Here is a 17,886-nt window from a genome sequence, read left to right as displayed (position 1 = left end):
AATCCTCATAAACACTTGATAATTTATAAATTATTTTTATTTTCATATTTTACACCATCTGCTGTCTCACTTCACCCATGTTTGTTCTTCATCTCAGGGGGGCGGGGGTTGTTGCACATCAATCATTTCCATCAGCTCCCCATTTTTCCTGTACCTTCTCCCTACCCTCATGGTATTGCTACTCTCGTTATTGGTCCTGAGGGATTTATCTGTCCTGAATTTTGTGTGTCGAGAGTTTTATCTGTACCAGTGTAGATCCTCTAGTCTAGCCAGATTTATAAGGCAGAACTGGGGTCATGATATTGGGGGTGGGGGAGCATTAAAGAACTAGAGGAAAGTTGTGTGTTTCATCAGTGCTATACTGCACCCTGGCTGGCCGACCCTTCCTTGTGACCCTTTTGCGAGGGGATGTTCAACTGTGTACAGATGGGCTTTGGGTCTCCACTCCAACCCCCCTCATTCACATTGGAATGGTTGTTTGTTTGGGGTTTTCTGATGCCTGATACCTGATCCCATTGACACCTCATGATCACACAGGCTGGTGTGCTTCTTCCATGTGAGCTTTCCTGCCTCTGCTAAATGGCTGCTTGTTTAACTCCAAGCCTTTAAGACCCCAGACACTCTATCTAATAATAGCTGGGCACCACCAGCTTTTTATCTATTTAGCAGAAAGATTTTACAAGATAATTTTGAAGATAAACAAGCAAATATCTACCTGGGAAGCAACAAAGCCCACATGGAAGAAGAACGCCAACCCATGTGATCATGATACTGGATTAAAGCTCAAATAAAACATAGTATTGCATGTGTATATATATCTGTATTATTTTTACTGATATATAATTTCATATCTCAGATGAGGAAGCCTTGGTGGTACAGTGGTTAAGCACTCAGGTGCCAATCATTAAGTTGGCAGTTCAAACCCACCAGCCAATGCTATTGGAGAACAGTGCATCAGGTTGCTTTCATAAAGATTTACAGCCTGATAAAGCCTAAGGGACAGATCCCCTCAGATCTATAGGATCACTAGGAGTAGAAATCAACTGGACAACAGTGGGTCAAACTCAATTATACAAAATCTTTGTACCTGGTACACAGCAGCCTAGCAGTTTTAGACAACCTAGCACAGTGATGTTAAGACTGGTGTTGCCTAGGTCCAGGTTAGCAGATTTCAGAGACATAAACAGATAAAAGACTTCCTTGAATATAATGAATACACAAGAGGTACTATCAACTACTTATAGTGTGCAATTTGCAGATAAATGCATGAGTCATTTTTAATAAAAGATTAAAGAAAAATGAATACTTGGCAGTATTCATTTCTTAAGGTTAACAACTGCAGTCTAGTGGTCTGGGATTATGACAAAATGTCTGAAACTAAGTATCTCAATTTTTCCAATTACCTGCTGAAGAAACTGTACAAAGATCTTCAGATGCACAATAAAAATATAATATAACCAACCATGTATAGGTATTTTCCATTAAATTAGTAGTGATAAGAGATATTAATAGCTAACATTTATTGAGCTTTCACTATATGCCAGGCATGATTCATTTATCTTTATTAGAACCCCATGATTATCCCAATTTTATAAATGAGAAAACTAAGGCATAGAAAGGTCAAGGAGACTAAAAATTTATGGTCTGATCCATTCTTTCCACACACGTGGTAGGTAATTTTTTTTGTTGTTTTTTAAAAGCCAGGAATTTGGGCTAAGAAACACCAAGACACATCACTCTCTTTCAGCAGCCCTGGAATTCTTAAATGTATGTTGAAAATAACTTTTGGCTGATATATTTATAATGTTTAATTGGAAACTTTATACCATATACGGTTTACTTAATAAATAACCAAGATAGTAAAAAATACAAAGAACAGTAACCAAAAAAAAAACAAAAAAAAAAAAAAGAACAGTAACCAAGTTGGTAATTTTTAAAATTCACATGATTCCAGAGGCTCAGCTGTTGTTTACCCCTTTAGAAATCAATAACTTTTCATTTGGACTCTTAAATCCACTTTAATGAGCATTCTGCTGGCAGCAGTTTTATTTAAGATCTGAGCTCATATGAACAGAAGTAATCGCGGCTTTTACCTAGATAGCAATTTACTTGTATACAAGTTAACTTGTATAGACCACATGACTGATTTGAATGTATAAATCCCTACAATCACATTATACACTTTAAAAAATTTTAAGATGCTTTTAGCCAGAGGAAGTTTATATGGGAAAAATACTCTTGAGGTACAGAATCTTGATGTTGCTCAGTTCTTTTCAACATGTCTGAAAATGGTGGAAGCTTATACCAACCAGTAACATGACTTCCTTATAAGCAGTGTGGTGGTTACATAATATGTTGTCAATTTGAGACTTATGAGTGAAGAGATAGCGTTTACCTGTCAATCAGGTGCTAAGGAGATAAATAGCTCGCTGGAGACGGGACATTCGCTCACTCCCTGAGACATTTCTAAGGAGAAGCCACGTGAACCTACCCTGATGCAGCCAGAGCCCTGGTTCCTGGAGGAGCCACGTGGAGATCCCTGCCAGTGCTGAGATGCTTACACCACCACTGGATCCACAAGACTTTCCACCCACTGGCCTTTGATCTTCCTGCATTCAGCATCATTGCACGTGTTTCGTGAGTCTGAAGAGGACTTTATAGAATGGTACTGAGCATATGGACTAATATCGGACTTATGGACTTTATCTGGACTGGGCTGAGATGTTTCCTCAATATTCAATTGCTCTTGTATATCAAGTTCTTTCCTATAAACATATGAGTGTCTATGAATTTGTTTGTCTAGTCTACCCGGACTAATACAAGCAGTTAATGAAAGCCAGCCTGGGATGATACCAACGACTTTCTAAATAATTTTCATGCTTTAGGGTATTATCAAATTAAAATAATTATTATCCAACAACAACAACAAAAAAGAAAGGTCAAGGAACCCAACCAAAGTTAAGTGTAAATCTCAAAGAAATAAGAATAGTCAGTAGTCACAATTCCATAGGAATTAAGTCTGCAGCAGGCAAGGTGAGGTAGACCCTCCCTCAGGGCTCCGTGAAATTTAAGCTCTTCTAAGAATCACTGCAGCCCTTCCACCCTGTTTGTCTGAGTGTCACTGTGGGTAGAGACCTACAGAGTGATGAGAGCAGGCACGAACTGAGACACAGAGAAGCACTGCTTCTTTTTCTTCTCACCTCCTGCAGAGGCAACTGGAAAAACTCAAGAATAAGCCCAACGACACAAAGAAATGATGGAAACGCCTCTAAGAGTAAGTAAGTTGGCAAAGGTGCTAACAAAATTGCAATTGAAGATATACCTGTCTCTCAAGAAACTCAGAAGCATAGTTCTGAACCTTCTTGTTGGTGGTTTGAGGTGAGGATTCAAAGCCTCCTGGGGCACTCCTTGTAGAAAATGTCTTTACAGAGTAATAATCACACTTTAGATTTCACTATTTATACAGTACTTTTGCATATACAATTTTGTCTATTTTAAAAGTAAGTACTTAACTTGGAGTCAATTCTGACTCAGCAAGCTACAGGGCAGAGTAAATGCCTCCTGTGGTTTCCACGGTGCTCTCCATGGAAGCAGACTGTCACCTCTTTCTCTGCAGAGCAGCTGGTGGTTTCCAACCGCCAACCCTTCCATTAGCAGCTAAGCACTGGACAACGGCACCATAAGGGAGGAGGAATTACTAGTCCCATTTTACAGCTGCAGAGGAAGAAACTTAGAACGGGTTAGTGCAGGGGTCCTCAAACTTTTTAAACAGGGGGACAGTTCACTGTCCTTCAGACCCATTGGAGGGCCGGACTATAGTTTTAAAAAAAACTATGAACAAATTCCTATGCACAGTGCACAAATCTTATTTTGAAGTAAAAAGACAAACAAAGCAAAAACACCCGGCGGGCTGGATAAATGTCCTCAGCAGGCCGCATGTGGCCCGTGGGCCGTAGTTTGAGGACACCTGGCTTAGTGTCTTGCTCAGGGAAGCACCATTATCAATTAAGGAGGCTGAGTCTTGAGCTCAGGTTTCTGATTTTTAAGTTTACTGCGTTTTGCTTGGCACCATAACCTCTTTTTAAATAGGGCTCAGTTTGCGAAGCACTTTGCTCTGACCATGACAAGCATATGAAAAAGCTATATAAGAACTGTCTTGTGTACACTATCATTTCAGCATTATAAAAATATCACAAAGTAAACGAAGTTAATCATATTCACTTGAGTGAAGGGGAGGGAAAGAAAAAACTTTTTTACTTGGAAGAGAAAAAGTGAAATTAATATAAGCTCCATGAGGGTGGAGTTTTTACTATTTTGTTTCTTGATGTATTCCAAGCATCTAAAAGATTATCACCAATCAAGCACTAATCAAGAAGAATGCTTTCTTTTCTCAAGGTAAAAAAAAATTATATCTATATTACCAAGTACATATGAAATGCTTAATAAAAACTCTGCCTCAATTTTATTTATTAGCAAAAGGAACACAATAGCTCTTTGTGGTAGTTACATAATCTGGTGTCAATTTGGGACCTGAGAGGATTAAGAGTGTAAGGGTGGAGTCTAGTCTGTTAATTGATCATAGCCAATGAGGTCTCTGTGTGGGCATGGCCTTCCCCGATGGATTCTGGGAATTCCTGTTTTCCCCCCTGGGAGGCAGGAGACTGTCTCTCTCTCTCTCTCTCTCAGCTCATTCCCTTGGAAGCGCTTTATTCACAAGACACACGGCACTATGCTGATAACCCCCTGGGAGCTAGAGAAGCCACGTGGAGACCCCTGCCAGTGCTGAGATACTTACAACGCCACTGGATCCAAAGACTTTCTACCCACTGGCCTGTGATCATCCTGCATTTGGCATCATTGCATGTATTTCATGAGTCTGAAGAGGACTTTATAGACTGGTATCGGACAATGTGTTAATATTGAACTTAGAGACTTGAGCTGGACTGGGCTGGGATTTTTTCTCAATTCAACTGTTTTTATATATAAACCTTTTTCTTATAAACCTCTTTTCTTAATCATGTGCCCATGAATGTATTTCTCTAGACTATCCAAACACACTATTGCTTATAAAAATTAAAAGAGAGACTAATGCATATTAAGTACTACATTAACTACCATTATTATTACTCTTAGCAAGCAACTTGGATAATTCTTATACATAGTTAAATCTGAGAACTCTTGTCAGGGAAAATACTGAAAGCATTGGAATGGGTAAAGAGTGTAGATTGTACAGTGATAGCTCCTATTCTTTAGCTGTAAAATAGGGTGATGATGTCTGTCCAGAGTTAAACAGAGAAAACAAATGCAAAAGCCATACTATGGTTTACACATGAGAATACTGGAATGGAGTTTTGACTGGAATGAGATGTTCAGTGGGTATTACAGAGACGATCACATTGGGGAATGCAAAAAGGAAGACTCAAACCCAGGTACAGGAAAGATGTGCATGGAAAAATAAATTCATGAAGGACTTATGCTCAGCAGGCCAATGATCCAACTGCAATAATTAGAAAATTTTAATTGCATAAAAAAACTGTATGTTTAAAGGTACTGGTGACCTTTATAACTAAAGAGGTCTCAATGGCCATAAATGTACAGCAGGAAGTCAACTGTCCCAGGCAAGGCCTATGCTTCTGGCCTCACAATCAGAGATTGTCCCACGGACTTTACTATCAGCATATCAAATTTTTTAGAAGCCTGCTCCTACTGCCATCAAGTCAATTCTGACTCATAGCAACCTCTAAGGGCACGATAGAAGTGCCCCTTTGGGATTCTGAGCCTATAAGCCTTTATGGGCGCAGAGAGCCTCATCTTCCTACCAGCGTGCAACTGCTCAGTTCAAACTGCTGATGTCAGCAGCCTAACTCATAATCCACTACACCTCCAGGGCTCCTAACAGCTCCAAGAATTATAAACATCATGACAATGCTTTCTTTCCAGCACTCATTACCTATGATTCAAGTTTAAGATCGATGTAACATAATACAAAACTACTGAAAACAGAAAACTTACTGATATGTCTTTCTAGTCCTGCTTCAAATTTCTTAAGCCACAATAAAAGGTTTTGTTCAGTTATGGATTGGTCTGAAGGAAATGCAAACACTTGACCACCTGAATGCAGATTCACCAACACAAGAAGTGGAAGGGGAGGCAGAAGGTCAAAATACACTTGCAGAATTCCTCTTCCTGCAGGAGTATTCTTTCTATAAAAGGGAACAATTTAATATCAATATATTTCTATATCAAAACAGTGGGTAGATCATTCAGTCAATCGTCTGTAGATCATTAGACTTTATATATATCAGTCCTATAATGTAAGTTGATCTATGAAAATATTTTTAAAAAGCAAGAAGTCTACAACAATGTTGCTATATAGACTTCTCAAAAATTTTAACATGAGTATTGTGTTTCATTTACCAGGGCAAAAAAGTAGCCAGTGACAGTATAAATGCAAAATAGACATTGTCCAAAGGCTGTTATGTTAGGTTTCACATAGTCAATTGGTTCCTTCTAAAATTTAGCCAAATATCTGATCACACATGCCAGCTCACAAGTGAAATGGTTATGCAATTATAAGAAAACAGTTTTGTTTCTATTTTATGCATAATAAATCAAAATACTTATTTTATAAATGTTTCTCATGTTTATATTGTGGCTTTCCTAAAAAAGAAAGGGGAGGGAATGTTCAAATTAAAGAGTTTATAACAATTGTTTTTATACAAAAAGACCATACATTTTTAAGTTCAAGATACCTAGTTTTTCTTACACAGCACATTCCATATTATACAAAATATTGTTTTGCTCTCAGATAATGGAAATTATATTTATCTGACAATATCTCTCATAGGTAGTAGGTTATATTGTTAATGAAAGTACTCAGAGCACTCACATTTTTAGATATGTTACACTGACAAATTTAAACAAAGAATACATGAAATGATAACACAGCTAGGGATCTAAAATATATGCTAAAAAATCTCACTGGCCAATGCACTAAAATCTTTATGTGGCATTGTAGCTGAATTTGAAATTAGAGGTAGAGGAAAAATAAACTGACAGGAAATGCCAAAATACCATAATGTTTACTTTTCTATATTTGCCAAATTGTCCTCAATGGACATAAATTACTTTTAAAGTCATTAGAAAAATATGGCATTTTTTTTCTTATAAAACAGAATTCACCAAGGGTTTGTGAGAGAGGGTGGAGAAGAGAAGAGTAAAATCTGAGGAGCTGATACTAAGGGCTCAAATAGAAAGAAAATGTTTCAAAAATGATGACGGCAACAAATGTACAAATGTGCTAGACACAATGGATGGATGGATGGATTATGCTAAGAGGTGTACGAGCCCTCTATAAAATGATTTAAACAAACAAAACAGAATTCAATCTAAAACAAGGTCATCTGAGACTATCTTAGGGAGTTCAATTTCTAAAATGTCATGATGATACATAGCCATAACCACAGCAAGCCTGCCGGACAAGTGGGGTTTCAAGCCTATGAATCTTCACAGAATATGTGGCCGTATCTTTCCCGGTGAAGACACTTAAGACACTGCTCCCGTATATTAGCTTTGAAGACAAAGTCAGTTTTATTTCTTAGTGAAAATATAGTGCTCATTATTAACCTCATCTAATATTTTTAAAATTCAAATATACTCACAGATTTAGCCAGCAAGGGGTAAGTGAATCCAAATGTTTTTGTTTTATCAGTGCTGCCATCACTTCTTTATACTTATGATTTATGCTACCATCACTAAACAAAATAAGTAATGGTTTCTGAAGCCGTAAATACGTGGGAAGATTTTCCACAGTGATTTCTGGCTGTTAACACAAATAAAAACTATGGGGATGAGATGCATAAAATAGAAAATAATATCCACATAATTCATGCAATTTTAATTTGTAAAATATAATTAACATTTCTAAAAATGTCACTAAATGAAAATACATTTAAGTGAAGACTTTACATTAATTTTACCCAAAGAATTCTGTCTTTGCTCTTGATTCCTTGAAACATCTCTTTAAAGAAAACAAAAATTTGGAACTTTAAGTGTCTTCAATAAGAAGTCCAAATCACAACTTGCTAACAGGTCAGGTAAAGTGGAGACATGACTGGAATTGGGTCTACCTGGTCACAAAGATCCACCACTTACTACCTCATGATTATCTCAGCATCAACTGACCTCAAGAGGGAGGTGGGATTTTACTAATAAATCCTAATAAAAACTGTGAACAAGGAAGCTTCATGGGCTTCCTGGTTGATGAAAGGCCTTCATACACCTAAGAGGAAAGTAAACTGGAAACCCTCCTAGGCCTTACTATATGGGTCCACTCACTTACATTCTCTTATCCCATATTTGAATTGGACCTGTGGTTGTTAGATAATCTGTTATCAATTTGAGATTTAAGAGTGAAGGGGTTCAGTTTAGCCTGTCAATCAGGTCGCAGTTTGTTGATCTCATTTGGAGACGCAACAGAGATAAATAGCTAGCTGGAGGCGGGCCACGCACTCACTCCCTGCGAGACAGTCCTGTTGAGAAGGCACATGGAGCTACACTAGAGCCCTGGAACTGAAGGAGCCACGTGGAGACCCCTGCCAGCGCTGAGATGCTTCTATTGCCACTGGATCCACAAGACTTTCCACCCACTGATCTGTGATCGTCCTGCATTCAGCAACATTGCATGTGTTTTGTGAGTCTGAAGAGGAATTTTTAGATTGGTATTGGACATAGGGGATAATATCGAATTTATGGACTTGATCTGGAATGGGCTGGGACATTTTCTCAATATTCAATTGCTCTTGTATACAAATTTCTTTCTTATACACATATGAGTGTCTAAAAATTTGTTTCTCTAGTCTATCCAGACTAACACACCTGGGATATGGAATAAGAAGTACTTGAGCAGGGATTAAAAGCACAGGAAATAGAAATGAGGAGGGGCAGAGAGCCAATAAGATACACATACTGTCTTGGAAACCATGAAAGTCAAGTACACCAAGACAGTGGTTGAGTAGTTACTTTACACCTCCAGTAGTTTGGACTTTGTTCCTGGTCTTTGTGAAATAACCTTTAGTTGGACTACATTGGCCACACCTGAGAATTTGTATTAAAGGTTAGAAGCTAGTCTGAAAGCCTACTTGGATCCAAATGATGACTCTGAATTGGCTGATAAAAACCCAAGTGTCGGAAGATGTCATGGTCAACCGTCAGAACATAATCCCACAAAGAAAATGTTCTACATCCTATTTTGGTAACAACTGGGGTTCCCAAAACTTGTAAGATATTAGAATATGGGAGAAAATGTGGACCAAAACTTAAAATCATGAAAAAGACCACACTTACTGGTCAAACAGAGACTAATGGAAGAGCTGAAACTATGGTCACCCTCCTTCCAGTTTGGAATGAACTCATGCTCAATTTGCAGCCAAACAACAGACAGGTCTATAGGGTGAACAGTAACACTGCAAAGGTAAGCACTCCCTAGAACAATCAACTATTTGAGTTCAAAATGGTAGCATTTGCACAAGGTTAGAGCTCAAAGGCAAGAAGAGTTAGGGAAGGAAAACTAAAAACAAGAAAGAGAGGGTAGAAGTGCAATGTGTGATGTTACATTGTGGGGTTGGCAATCAATGACATGAAACAAAATGTACATGAACTCCTGAATGGAAAATGGATTTGCACTATAAGCCTTCACCTAATTCATAACAAAAAGTTAAACATAACCGAAAAACCAAAACATTACATCTCAATGAAGTCCTTGTGGGAGATAATCCTAGAAATCTTCTTTGGGGAGTGATATGTCTAATGTTTCTGAACCCTTCCAAACCTTGCCTGTGTTTCTCTTCTTTGAGTTGCTTCTGAATTGTATCATCTTATTCCTGCCTGTTTGTATCTCTAATTCTCCTGAGAGTTGTATCCTTTACCCTAATAAAACGCCTACCCATATGTATGTAAGTTCTATGTGACATTGTAGTAAATCACTCAGCAGAGCAAGAGAGAGTGCCATGGGGAATGAAATGCCTACTGTTGGAAACAATGAAGAATGTAGAATGCAGAGATGCACTTGACCTCCACTTCCTAGGAACCAGCTTTGTGATGATTTTTTTCACTAAGAGAAAGTAAATTAATTACTCACTTACAGACTTAGGCATGTAAGAGGATAACCAGGTGGGGCACGGTCTTAATAAATTATCTAGCTCTCAAGAATACTGAAAATAACTAGGATCAAATGGATAACACGATTATGTATCCTTATAAACCAATGGCTAACGGGAATATAAGAATGTAGAAAGGTCAGCTTTGCGAACTATTCTTATAAATATCATGAAGCTGATTTAGTCTTCAAAATCCATTGCCATCAATTTGATGCCAACTCAAAGCAGCTCTGTTGTTGTTAGGTGCACAACAGAAACACTGCCCAGTCCTGCACCATCCTCACAATTGTCCCCATGCTCGAGTCTATTGTTGCAGCCACTGTGTCCATCCATCTCCCTTGAGGGCTAACAAGCATGGTGTCCTTCTCCAGGGTCTCTCTTGACATGTCCAGAGTATAGAAGATGAAGTCTTTCCATCCTGGCCTCTAAGTACAGCAGGCCATGGCACTTTCAATGTCCTTCGCCAGCACACTTCCAATGCATCGATTCTTCTCCAGCCTTCCTTATTCAATATCCAACTTTCACATGCATGTGAGGTAATGGAAAATACCACGGCTTGGGTCCTATGCATGTTAGTCTTCAAAGCAATATCCTTGCTTTTCAATACTCTAAAGAGGCCTTATGCAAAAGACCAATGTAACAGGTCTTTTGATGTCTTTCCAACTGCTTCCATGAGCACTGATTGTAGATGCAAGTAAGACAAAATCCTTGACAACTTCAGTCTTTTGTCCATTTATCATGATGCCATCCATTGGTCCATTTGTGAGGATTTGGGTTGTTTTCACAACAAGTGGTAATCCATACTGATGGTTGCAATCTTTGATATTCATTATCGAGTTCTTCAAGTCCTCCTCACTTTCTAATAAGCCAGAATCAACTCACTGGCACTTTGGTCTTTATGTATTATGCTATTGATGTTTAATTAAATGCAAAATCAAGTAATCTAGATTATACATGTTGGACTACTGAACTCACTATTATACAAAGCACTATACTAGGAAGGCCTTTCATGCCACAGTACTTTGTCCTAAAGTTGTATACAATAAAAGAATAGTAGTTAATGTTTGTTGGAACTGATACTAACCATTAGCACTGTTAGCACGTTTTCATTTAGTCTTCACACTAACTCTCTGCAGGTGATAATTTCACTCACATTTTAGATATGTAAAATCTGCTGCACTGAGAAATTAACACAGAAAAAGGAAGGAATCAAGCATGGATTTGAAGGCAGGCAATCTTTCTAGAACCCAGGTGCTTTCTATCAAGCATCAACCTAAATCAACTATTTCAACTGACCAGTAGTGTCAGCATGAAAAATAACCCAAAGACATGCAATCTTTCGGCAGTGGATTTAAGGAGATACGCGGATAGAAAAGGGGCAATAAAACAGAGCAACTCAAACTCAAAAACGCTTCAGTTCACAAATCTTCATGCCGTAACAGCAAAAGTTGCAAGATCGTGTATTAAAATACACAATTTGATCTAAATTCTCCATTTCAAATAACATCCTTATTATAAAATATACTCACAAATGTTTCCAGTAATGCATCTGTTATTATTTGCACTATGTCTTGAGCACTAGTGCTACTTAATGGCATGCTCACTGTATGCCGTTCTTCGTGTCTGGCAAGGAGCAAGGCTGGAACAGTTGTAGCATATTTATCTGACCTATGGAAAAAAATATTGATTAAAATTCACAACCAAAAGACAGCAAGCCATAAAAAAAATGAAAACTTAGGCCAGGAGGTCAGTGTAAGGTAGTTGATGGATAGCGCTCTGCTAACGGGGAAAAAAAGACCTCAACTTCAAACAAACTAACCTTCACTACGAAGCTTTTTGAGGAAGTTTATGAGTCTTGACAACAGAGATTAAAAGAAATCAACAGATAACGATGTAGCCAGAATTGTTTAAATAGACAATTTATTCATCAAGGAAATGTATAAACAGGATTTAGAACACATTGAACAATGCTAAACATCTTTTGACTTCTCAACACATTGTGGAGAAAGGAGATGGGCTTTTAATAAATAGCTACTATTTTCCAGGCATGAAGCTATTGCTTTAGTAACATTTTCATCTGACCCTCAAACAGCCCTATAAAGTAGCACTATCACCTCTATTTCACAGATGAGAAAGTCAGGACAAAGACAGAGTGAGAAATTACTAGATAAGATTTAAACTGAGAAATTTTCCACATGGAGCTTACTCTCTCCAATGACCAGAATCCAAACCCCTCCATTTTTGCTTAAAAACCCCTAAACTAAGGAAAATGCTTGTGTGAAACTATCAAAGATTCATATCATGTGTAAAAACTGAACTCATGCCAAAGTAGAGATACTATATTATAAGCACTAACAGAGTGCACAATCTTCAAATTACTTAACAGATACTCTTTGTTAACCAGTTGGTTCTATACAAGGCACTCAGGATAACTGCTGGTCGAATTCTTTGACTTTAGTTAAATGCACAATGACGGCAGAGTAAAAGACAATGAGGTGAGTATTTTTCTGTTAAATAATTTTTAAAAAATTTTCTTACAGCTCTTATAACATTCCATACATCAATTGTATCAAGCACAGTTGCACATATGTTGCCATCATCATTTCTAAAACATTTCCTTCTTGTGCCCTTGGTATCAACAGCTCTTCTTTTTACCCCTCCCTCCCCCACTTTACCACTCTCCTGAATCCTTGATCAATTATATATTGTTATTATTATTTCGAACCTTACACTTTCTGTTGTCTCCTTTCACTCACATTTCTGTTATTCATCCCCTTTTTTGGTGGGGGCTGTATCTCCAACCTTGCAATGGGTTCCCCTTCTCCCTTTCCGCGCATCCCCCTCCCCTCATGATATCACTACTCCCACTACTGTTCCTGAGGCGTTTATCTGTCCCGAATTCCATGTGTCAAGAGCTCTTATCTGTACCAATGTGTGTTCTCTGCTAGCCAGATATGTAAGTTAGAACTGGGTCATGGTAATTGTGGTAGTTATATAATCATTTGTCAATTTGAGGATTAAGTGTAGTGGTAGTCTAGCTTGTCAATCAGATCATAGCCAATGAGGCCTCTGTGTGGGTATGGCCTTCTGAGAATTCTGGGAAATCAGGTACTTCCTCCTTGGAGGAGGGAGACACTTCTCGCTCTCTGCTCACACCCTGGGAGACATAGCAGCTGACAAGACACATAGACCCACCCTGATGCAGCCCTAGGTGCTGGAGACACCATGCAGCCCTGGGTGCTGGAGATGCCATGCAAAGACCCTTGCCAGCGCTGAGATGTTTCCAATGCCACTGGATCCAAGGACTTCCTACCCACTGGCCTGTGATCTTCTACCTTCAGCGTCCTTGCATGTGTTTGATGAGTCTGAAGAGGACTTTATAGATTGGTATCGGACATATGGGCTAATATCAGACGTATGGACTTGATCTGGACTGGGCTGGGATGTTTTCTCAATGTTCAATTGCTCTTATATATAAATCTCTTTCTTATACACATATGTGCGTCCATGGATTTGTTTCTCTAGTCTACCCAGACTAACACAATAGTGAAGGGAGTAAGGGGGGAGAAGCATTCAGGAACTAGAAAAATGATGTGTTTCATCAATGCTATATTGTACCTTGGTTGAACCATCCCTTCCTTATAACCCTTCTGTAGGGGATATCCAATTCTCTACAGATAGGCTTTGGGTCTCCACTCCAAAGGGTGGGTATTCTTGTGTCAGATCTATAAGTCTCACCTTGCCTAAAAATCTAGAGTTTACTATATATATTTTTGGAAAAAAATGATTTCACAAATAAAACAAGAGGTTGATTATTGAAAGCATTCTGTAACCAACATTCAGGATGAAAGCTCATTTAAGTTCAGACATTACAATTAAATTAGTCAGAAGGTGAGAAAGACAAACTACTGGGGCTTGGCAATTTCAACTTCATCTGAAAATAAACCAGGAATACAGAATGTGATGTGTATTAGTAATCTTTTTCACACTGAAGGCTGTTCAGCCCTTCATTTTGCTACTGGTAGTCAATCTGATAGACTTTAGGGCATCATCATTTACAAACACAGCAATTGAAATGGCTAAAAAAGGATTAAGTATGTTTGGATAGCTTGAAATTAAGTAGTTAGTATAACTGCATTTACCCAGGAGCAATACGGAGTATGAAAACACTGGTTTTTATATACCTTCATGGCAAATAAAAACCCAGACACTGACGGTGTAAAAGACTCTGAAAAGCGGTTATAATTCCAAAGAGCCTAAAATGCAGGTACTAGAACTCAAAGTGGAAATTTTCTGTAGAAGGATGAAAAAGTTTGAATCCAGAATCCAGAAAGAATCTAAATACCCTTGTTCTTTGTAGACCTTTTCAGAAAACTGAAGATTTTAGTAAATTGTAAGCTCTGTTGCTGCCCTATATTTCAACTGCTTGAAGAAACACGTTTCTTACATAATTTCTTATTCATTAAAGTTAGAAGAGCAAAAGACTTACAATAACAAAACATCTTCTTCAGAATAAATTCCAGTGAGGACATATCCTCTTAGAGAATTTCCTGCTTTAGTGAAGTTTTCTATGGCTATAAATACATAGACAAGAATAAAAATTTGAATGTTAAAATTATGTGAGCTATACAATTACTAATCTGATAGTAGCATTTTATTATCAATTAATTACAAAGACAAATATGTAATTGCAGACATCGTAAATAATTTAGTGACTCTAAAATAAATGTGACTTTTCCTAAAATTCCTTGATTACAGAAATGTAAATTGACATAATACAAATTGTGGTCCCCTACACATATATACATACAGTGAACCCTCGCCACTTTGCGCTTCGACGTCCGCGGCTTCACTCTATCGCGGTTTTTGCGTAACAGCGCATGCTCTGTCATTACTGCCACTGATTAGCTCAGACTGTACACGCTTGATACCATAAACAATATAATACATAATAAATGATAATTGTAACGTCCTAAATGTTTTACTGTATTTTCCCTTTTTCGTTTAATAAATTGGGTAATACGAGTGTAATGGTGACTAAAGGGCGTTTTTTCATGTCCTCTATGCTCTAACTACGAAAATATTTGATTTACAAATAAGGAATCCTACTTCGCGGGATTTCATTTATCACGGTAGGGTCTAGAACCGATTAACCGCGATAAACGAGGGTTCACTGTATATACAAAATATGCTTTTTAAGATTTATAGCATTCTAATCAAATGAATAGTTCCTAGATTTGTACATGGTAACATGCTTAACTACCAACTGAAGCTACTAACTGAACTGTTTGGTATCCCATCCAAACAGAAGCACCTCACTGGGAAGGCCTGATGATTTACTTCCTTAAAAATCAACGGAGAACTCTGCAGAGTACATATCTACTTGACACATAAAACTCCCCCTGGGGTGGTGTGGTTATTTGCTGGGCTGCTAACCAGAAGGTCCATGGCTCTCAGGGAAACAGGTGAAGCACTCTGCTCCTGTCAAGAGTGACAGTCTTGGACACTCACAGGGGGGCAGTCCTACCCTGCCCAGTAAGGTCACCATGAGTCAGGATTAACTCAATGGCAAAGAGTTTGGAGTTTGGTTTGACTGCAGGTGGTTAAAGCATACAGAGTTACTGAATTTGTATTTTTTGCTCTTTAATTTCTTCCTAAGGAAAGAATTAGATGTGTGGAATAAATATACATTGTAGTGACAGAATATAAAGAAAATTAAAATATATACGGCTGGAAATTCTAGATACCTAATAGTGTCTTTGTTGGCGCTGCACAATTTGGGATTTTATGTCTTTTTTTATTTTCTGTAATGTGTTTCTCTTTTTTACTAGGTTTTATTATTTTGTGTAACACCCTTTTCACATTTATTAGGATATACATATTTAAACACCTTTAAAAACATTTTTAACAACATAAGTGGCAACTACACCCATGGACCTTACTGGACAGGCTACACAGGAGTCAAATTGATTACAATTGTGGGACTAGATGACAGTTCAATATCATCAGCCAAAACAAAGCCAGGAGTCAATCAAGGAACAAACTATCAATTGCTAATATGCAAGTTCAGGTAAAAGCTGAAAAAACTATAACACAATTTCATGTAAGCCAAAACACAACCTTAAGTATATCCCACCTGAATTTAGACAACAGATTTGATGCACTGAACATTAATGATCAAAGTCTGACAAGTTAAAGGATGGCATCAAGATCAGCATACAAAACAGAAACAAAAGGTCATTAAAAAGAAAGTAAAATGAAAATGAATACCAGAAAACAACCGGGAAATTTGCTCTTGAACAGAGTAGCTAACGTGAATCAAAGTTGAAGTAAAAGAGCTTAAGAGTAGGAAGGGCATGCTCAACATTTCTCAAACTAAAAGAACTGGAAAAAAATTCAAAACTAGAGTGTCAATGGAGCCTTGGTGGTGAGGTGTCAATGGAGCCTTGGTGGTGAGGTGGCAACGGAGCCTTGGTGGTGAGGTGGCAACGGAGCCTTGGTGGTGAGGTGTCAGTGGAGCCTTGGTGGTGAGGTGGGTTGCATGTTGTGCTAACTACAAAGCCAGTATTTTAAAGGCAGCAGTCACTCCAAGGGGAAAAATGAGGCTTTCTGCCTCCATAGAGTTACAGTCACATATATCTTCAGAACATGGGTGACTGACAGGACACTAGTTATACTGGACTCTGGTTAGCATGTGGATTGGAAGTATGGCAATACTACCAGTAACACTCAGTTATGAAGGTGAAATCATGCTAGGTAGACTAACACGTTACATAAAGGCAGAGAGAGCATGAGAACAGCAATTATATGTTGGTTCCAGGTTAGGCACTCTGAGAGCAATAGGTACAAATTTATAATGACCACCAATTCCCTAACCTTTGAATATCCATCGTCTGCTTCTTCTCCCATTAAGACATTTCAGTTTATAGTTCAAGGAAGTATGTATGTCCATTCCTTGGTTCTGCTATAAATGAGTTTAAGGTAAAGTCCAGTTCAATTAGTGGGGTTTCCAATTCTGGTCCTCTCTGATGTGATCTACAAAGGGTGTTGTATACCTCCTAAGGACAGAGCTGTCTAAGTTGTCTACAGCACACTGCCAGGGTTGTCTGGTTTGGAACTAGGTCAAAAGAACCCAGTTAGAAATACAATACTGGGAGCATTACACCCTTAGGATCTCTACAAACATGAAGCATTTTTCCCAGTGACAGGATGTCCCACCCAGATCACCCACCATCAGAAGTACAACTGCCCGAGCCTCCCATACATACATAACCCCCACCCCCATCCTTCGATCCGATCTCCCAGTAAAGTTCACTAATTATGCATGTAGAATTATCTGTGAAGTTTCAACAGTGCTTTATCATTGAATAGAATAATGTTACTGTAAAATAAAATTAAGCACCAACAGGATGATTTGTGATGTACTAAAATAAAATAGCAATGATGGCGCTAAAAGTGAACCAGGGACTTATAGAAAACTTAAATATATTAATGGATTTTGAACTCTCACTTGGTCATAGCTCTAATATAAAAATAATTAGTTGTTATGACATGGTCCTGCCTGGCACTCACCCTCATGGAGAGGTCACTGAAGACAAAGGTGTCACAGTGAAATATGATGGAATCAGATGATGCCCAGGTACCATGAAAAATACTATCTGGGGTCTTAAAAGAATGTCTCAAAATAAGCAGCCATCTAAGCAAGGAGTCAACTAAGTCTACACAAAAG

General features: G+C 38.1%; 1 protein-coding gene across 1 annotated transcript in view; it reads right to left on the bottom strand.

Annotated features, from left to right (window-relative positions):
• The window catches only part of TXNDC16 (thioredoxin domain containing 16), a 95,344-nt gene that overhangs the window by 2,219 nt on the left and 75,239 nt on the right, over nt 1-17,886 (bottom strand). Inside the window, exons 17-20 of the mRNA XM_030884875.2 lie at nt 14,647-14,731; nt 11,687-11,825; nt 7,662-7,822; nt 6,013-6,203 (exon numbers count right to left, since the gene is read on the bottom strand). Of these exons, the coding sequence (XP_030740735.1) occupies nt 6,013-6,203; nt 7,662-7,822; nt 11,687-11,825; nt 14,647-14,731 (576 nt within the window). The remainder of the gene's footprint in view (nt 1-6,012; nt 6,204-7,661; nt 7,823-11,686; nt 11,826-14,646; nt 14,732-17,886) is intronic.

This window comes from Echinops telfairi, unplaced genomic scaffold (genome assembly GCF_000313985.2).
Source record: "Echinops telfairi isolate 266 unplaced genomic scaffold, ASM31398v2 ScPeMD7_18;HRSCAF=68, whole genome shotgun sequence".
Taxonomy (NCBI): domain Eukaryota; kingdom Metazoa; phylum Chordata; class Mammalia; order Afrosoricida; family Tenrecidae; genus Echinops; species Echinops telfairi.
This window is presented reverse-complemented; position numbering and strand designations above follow the sequence as displayed.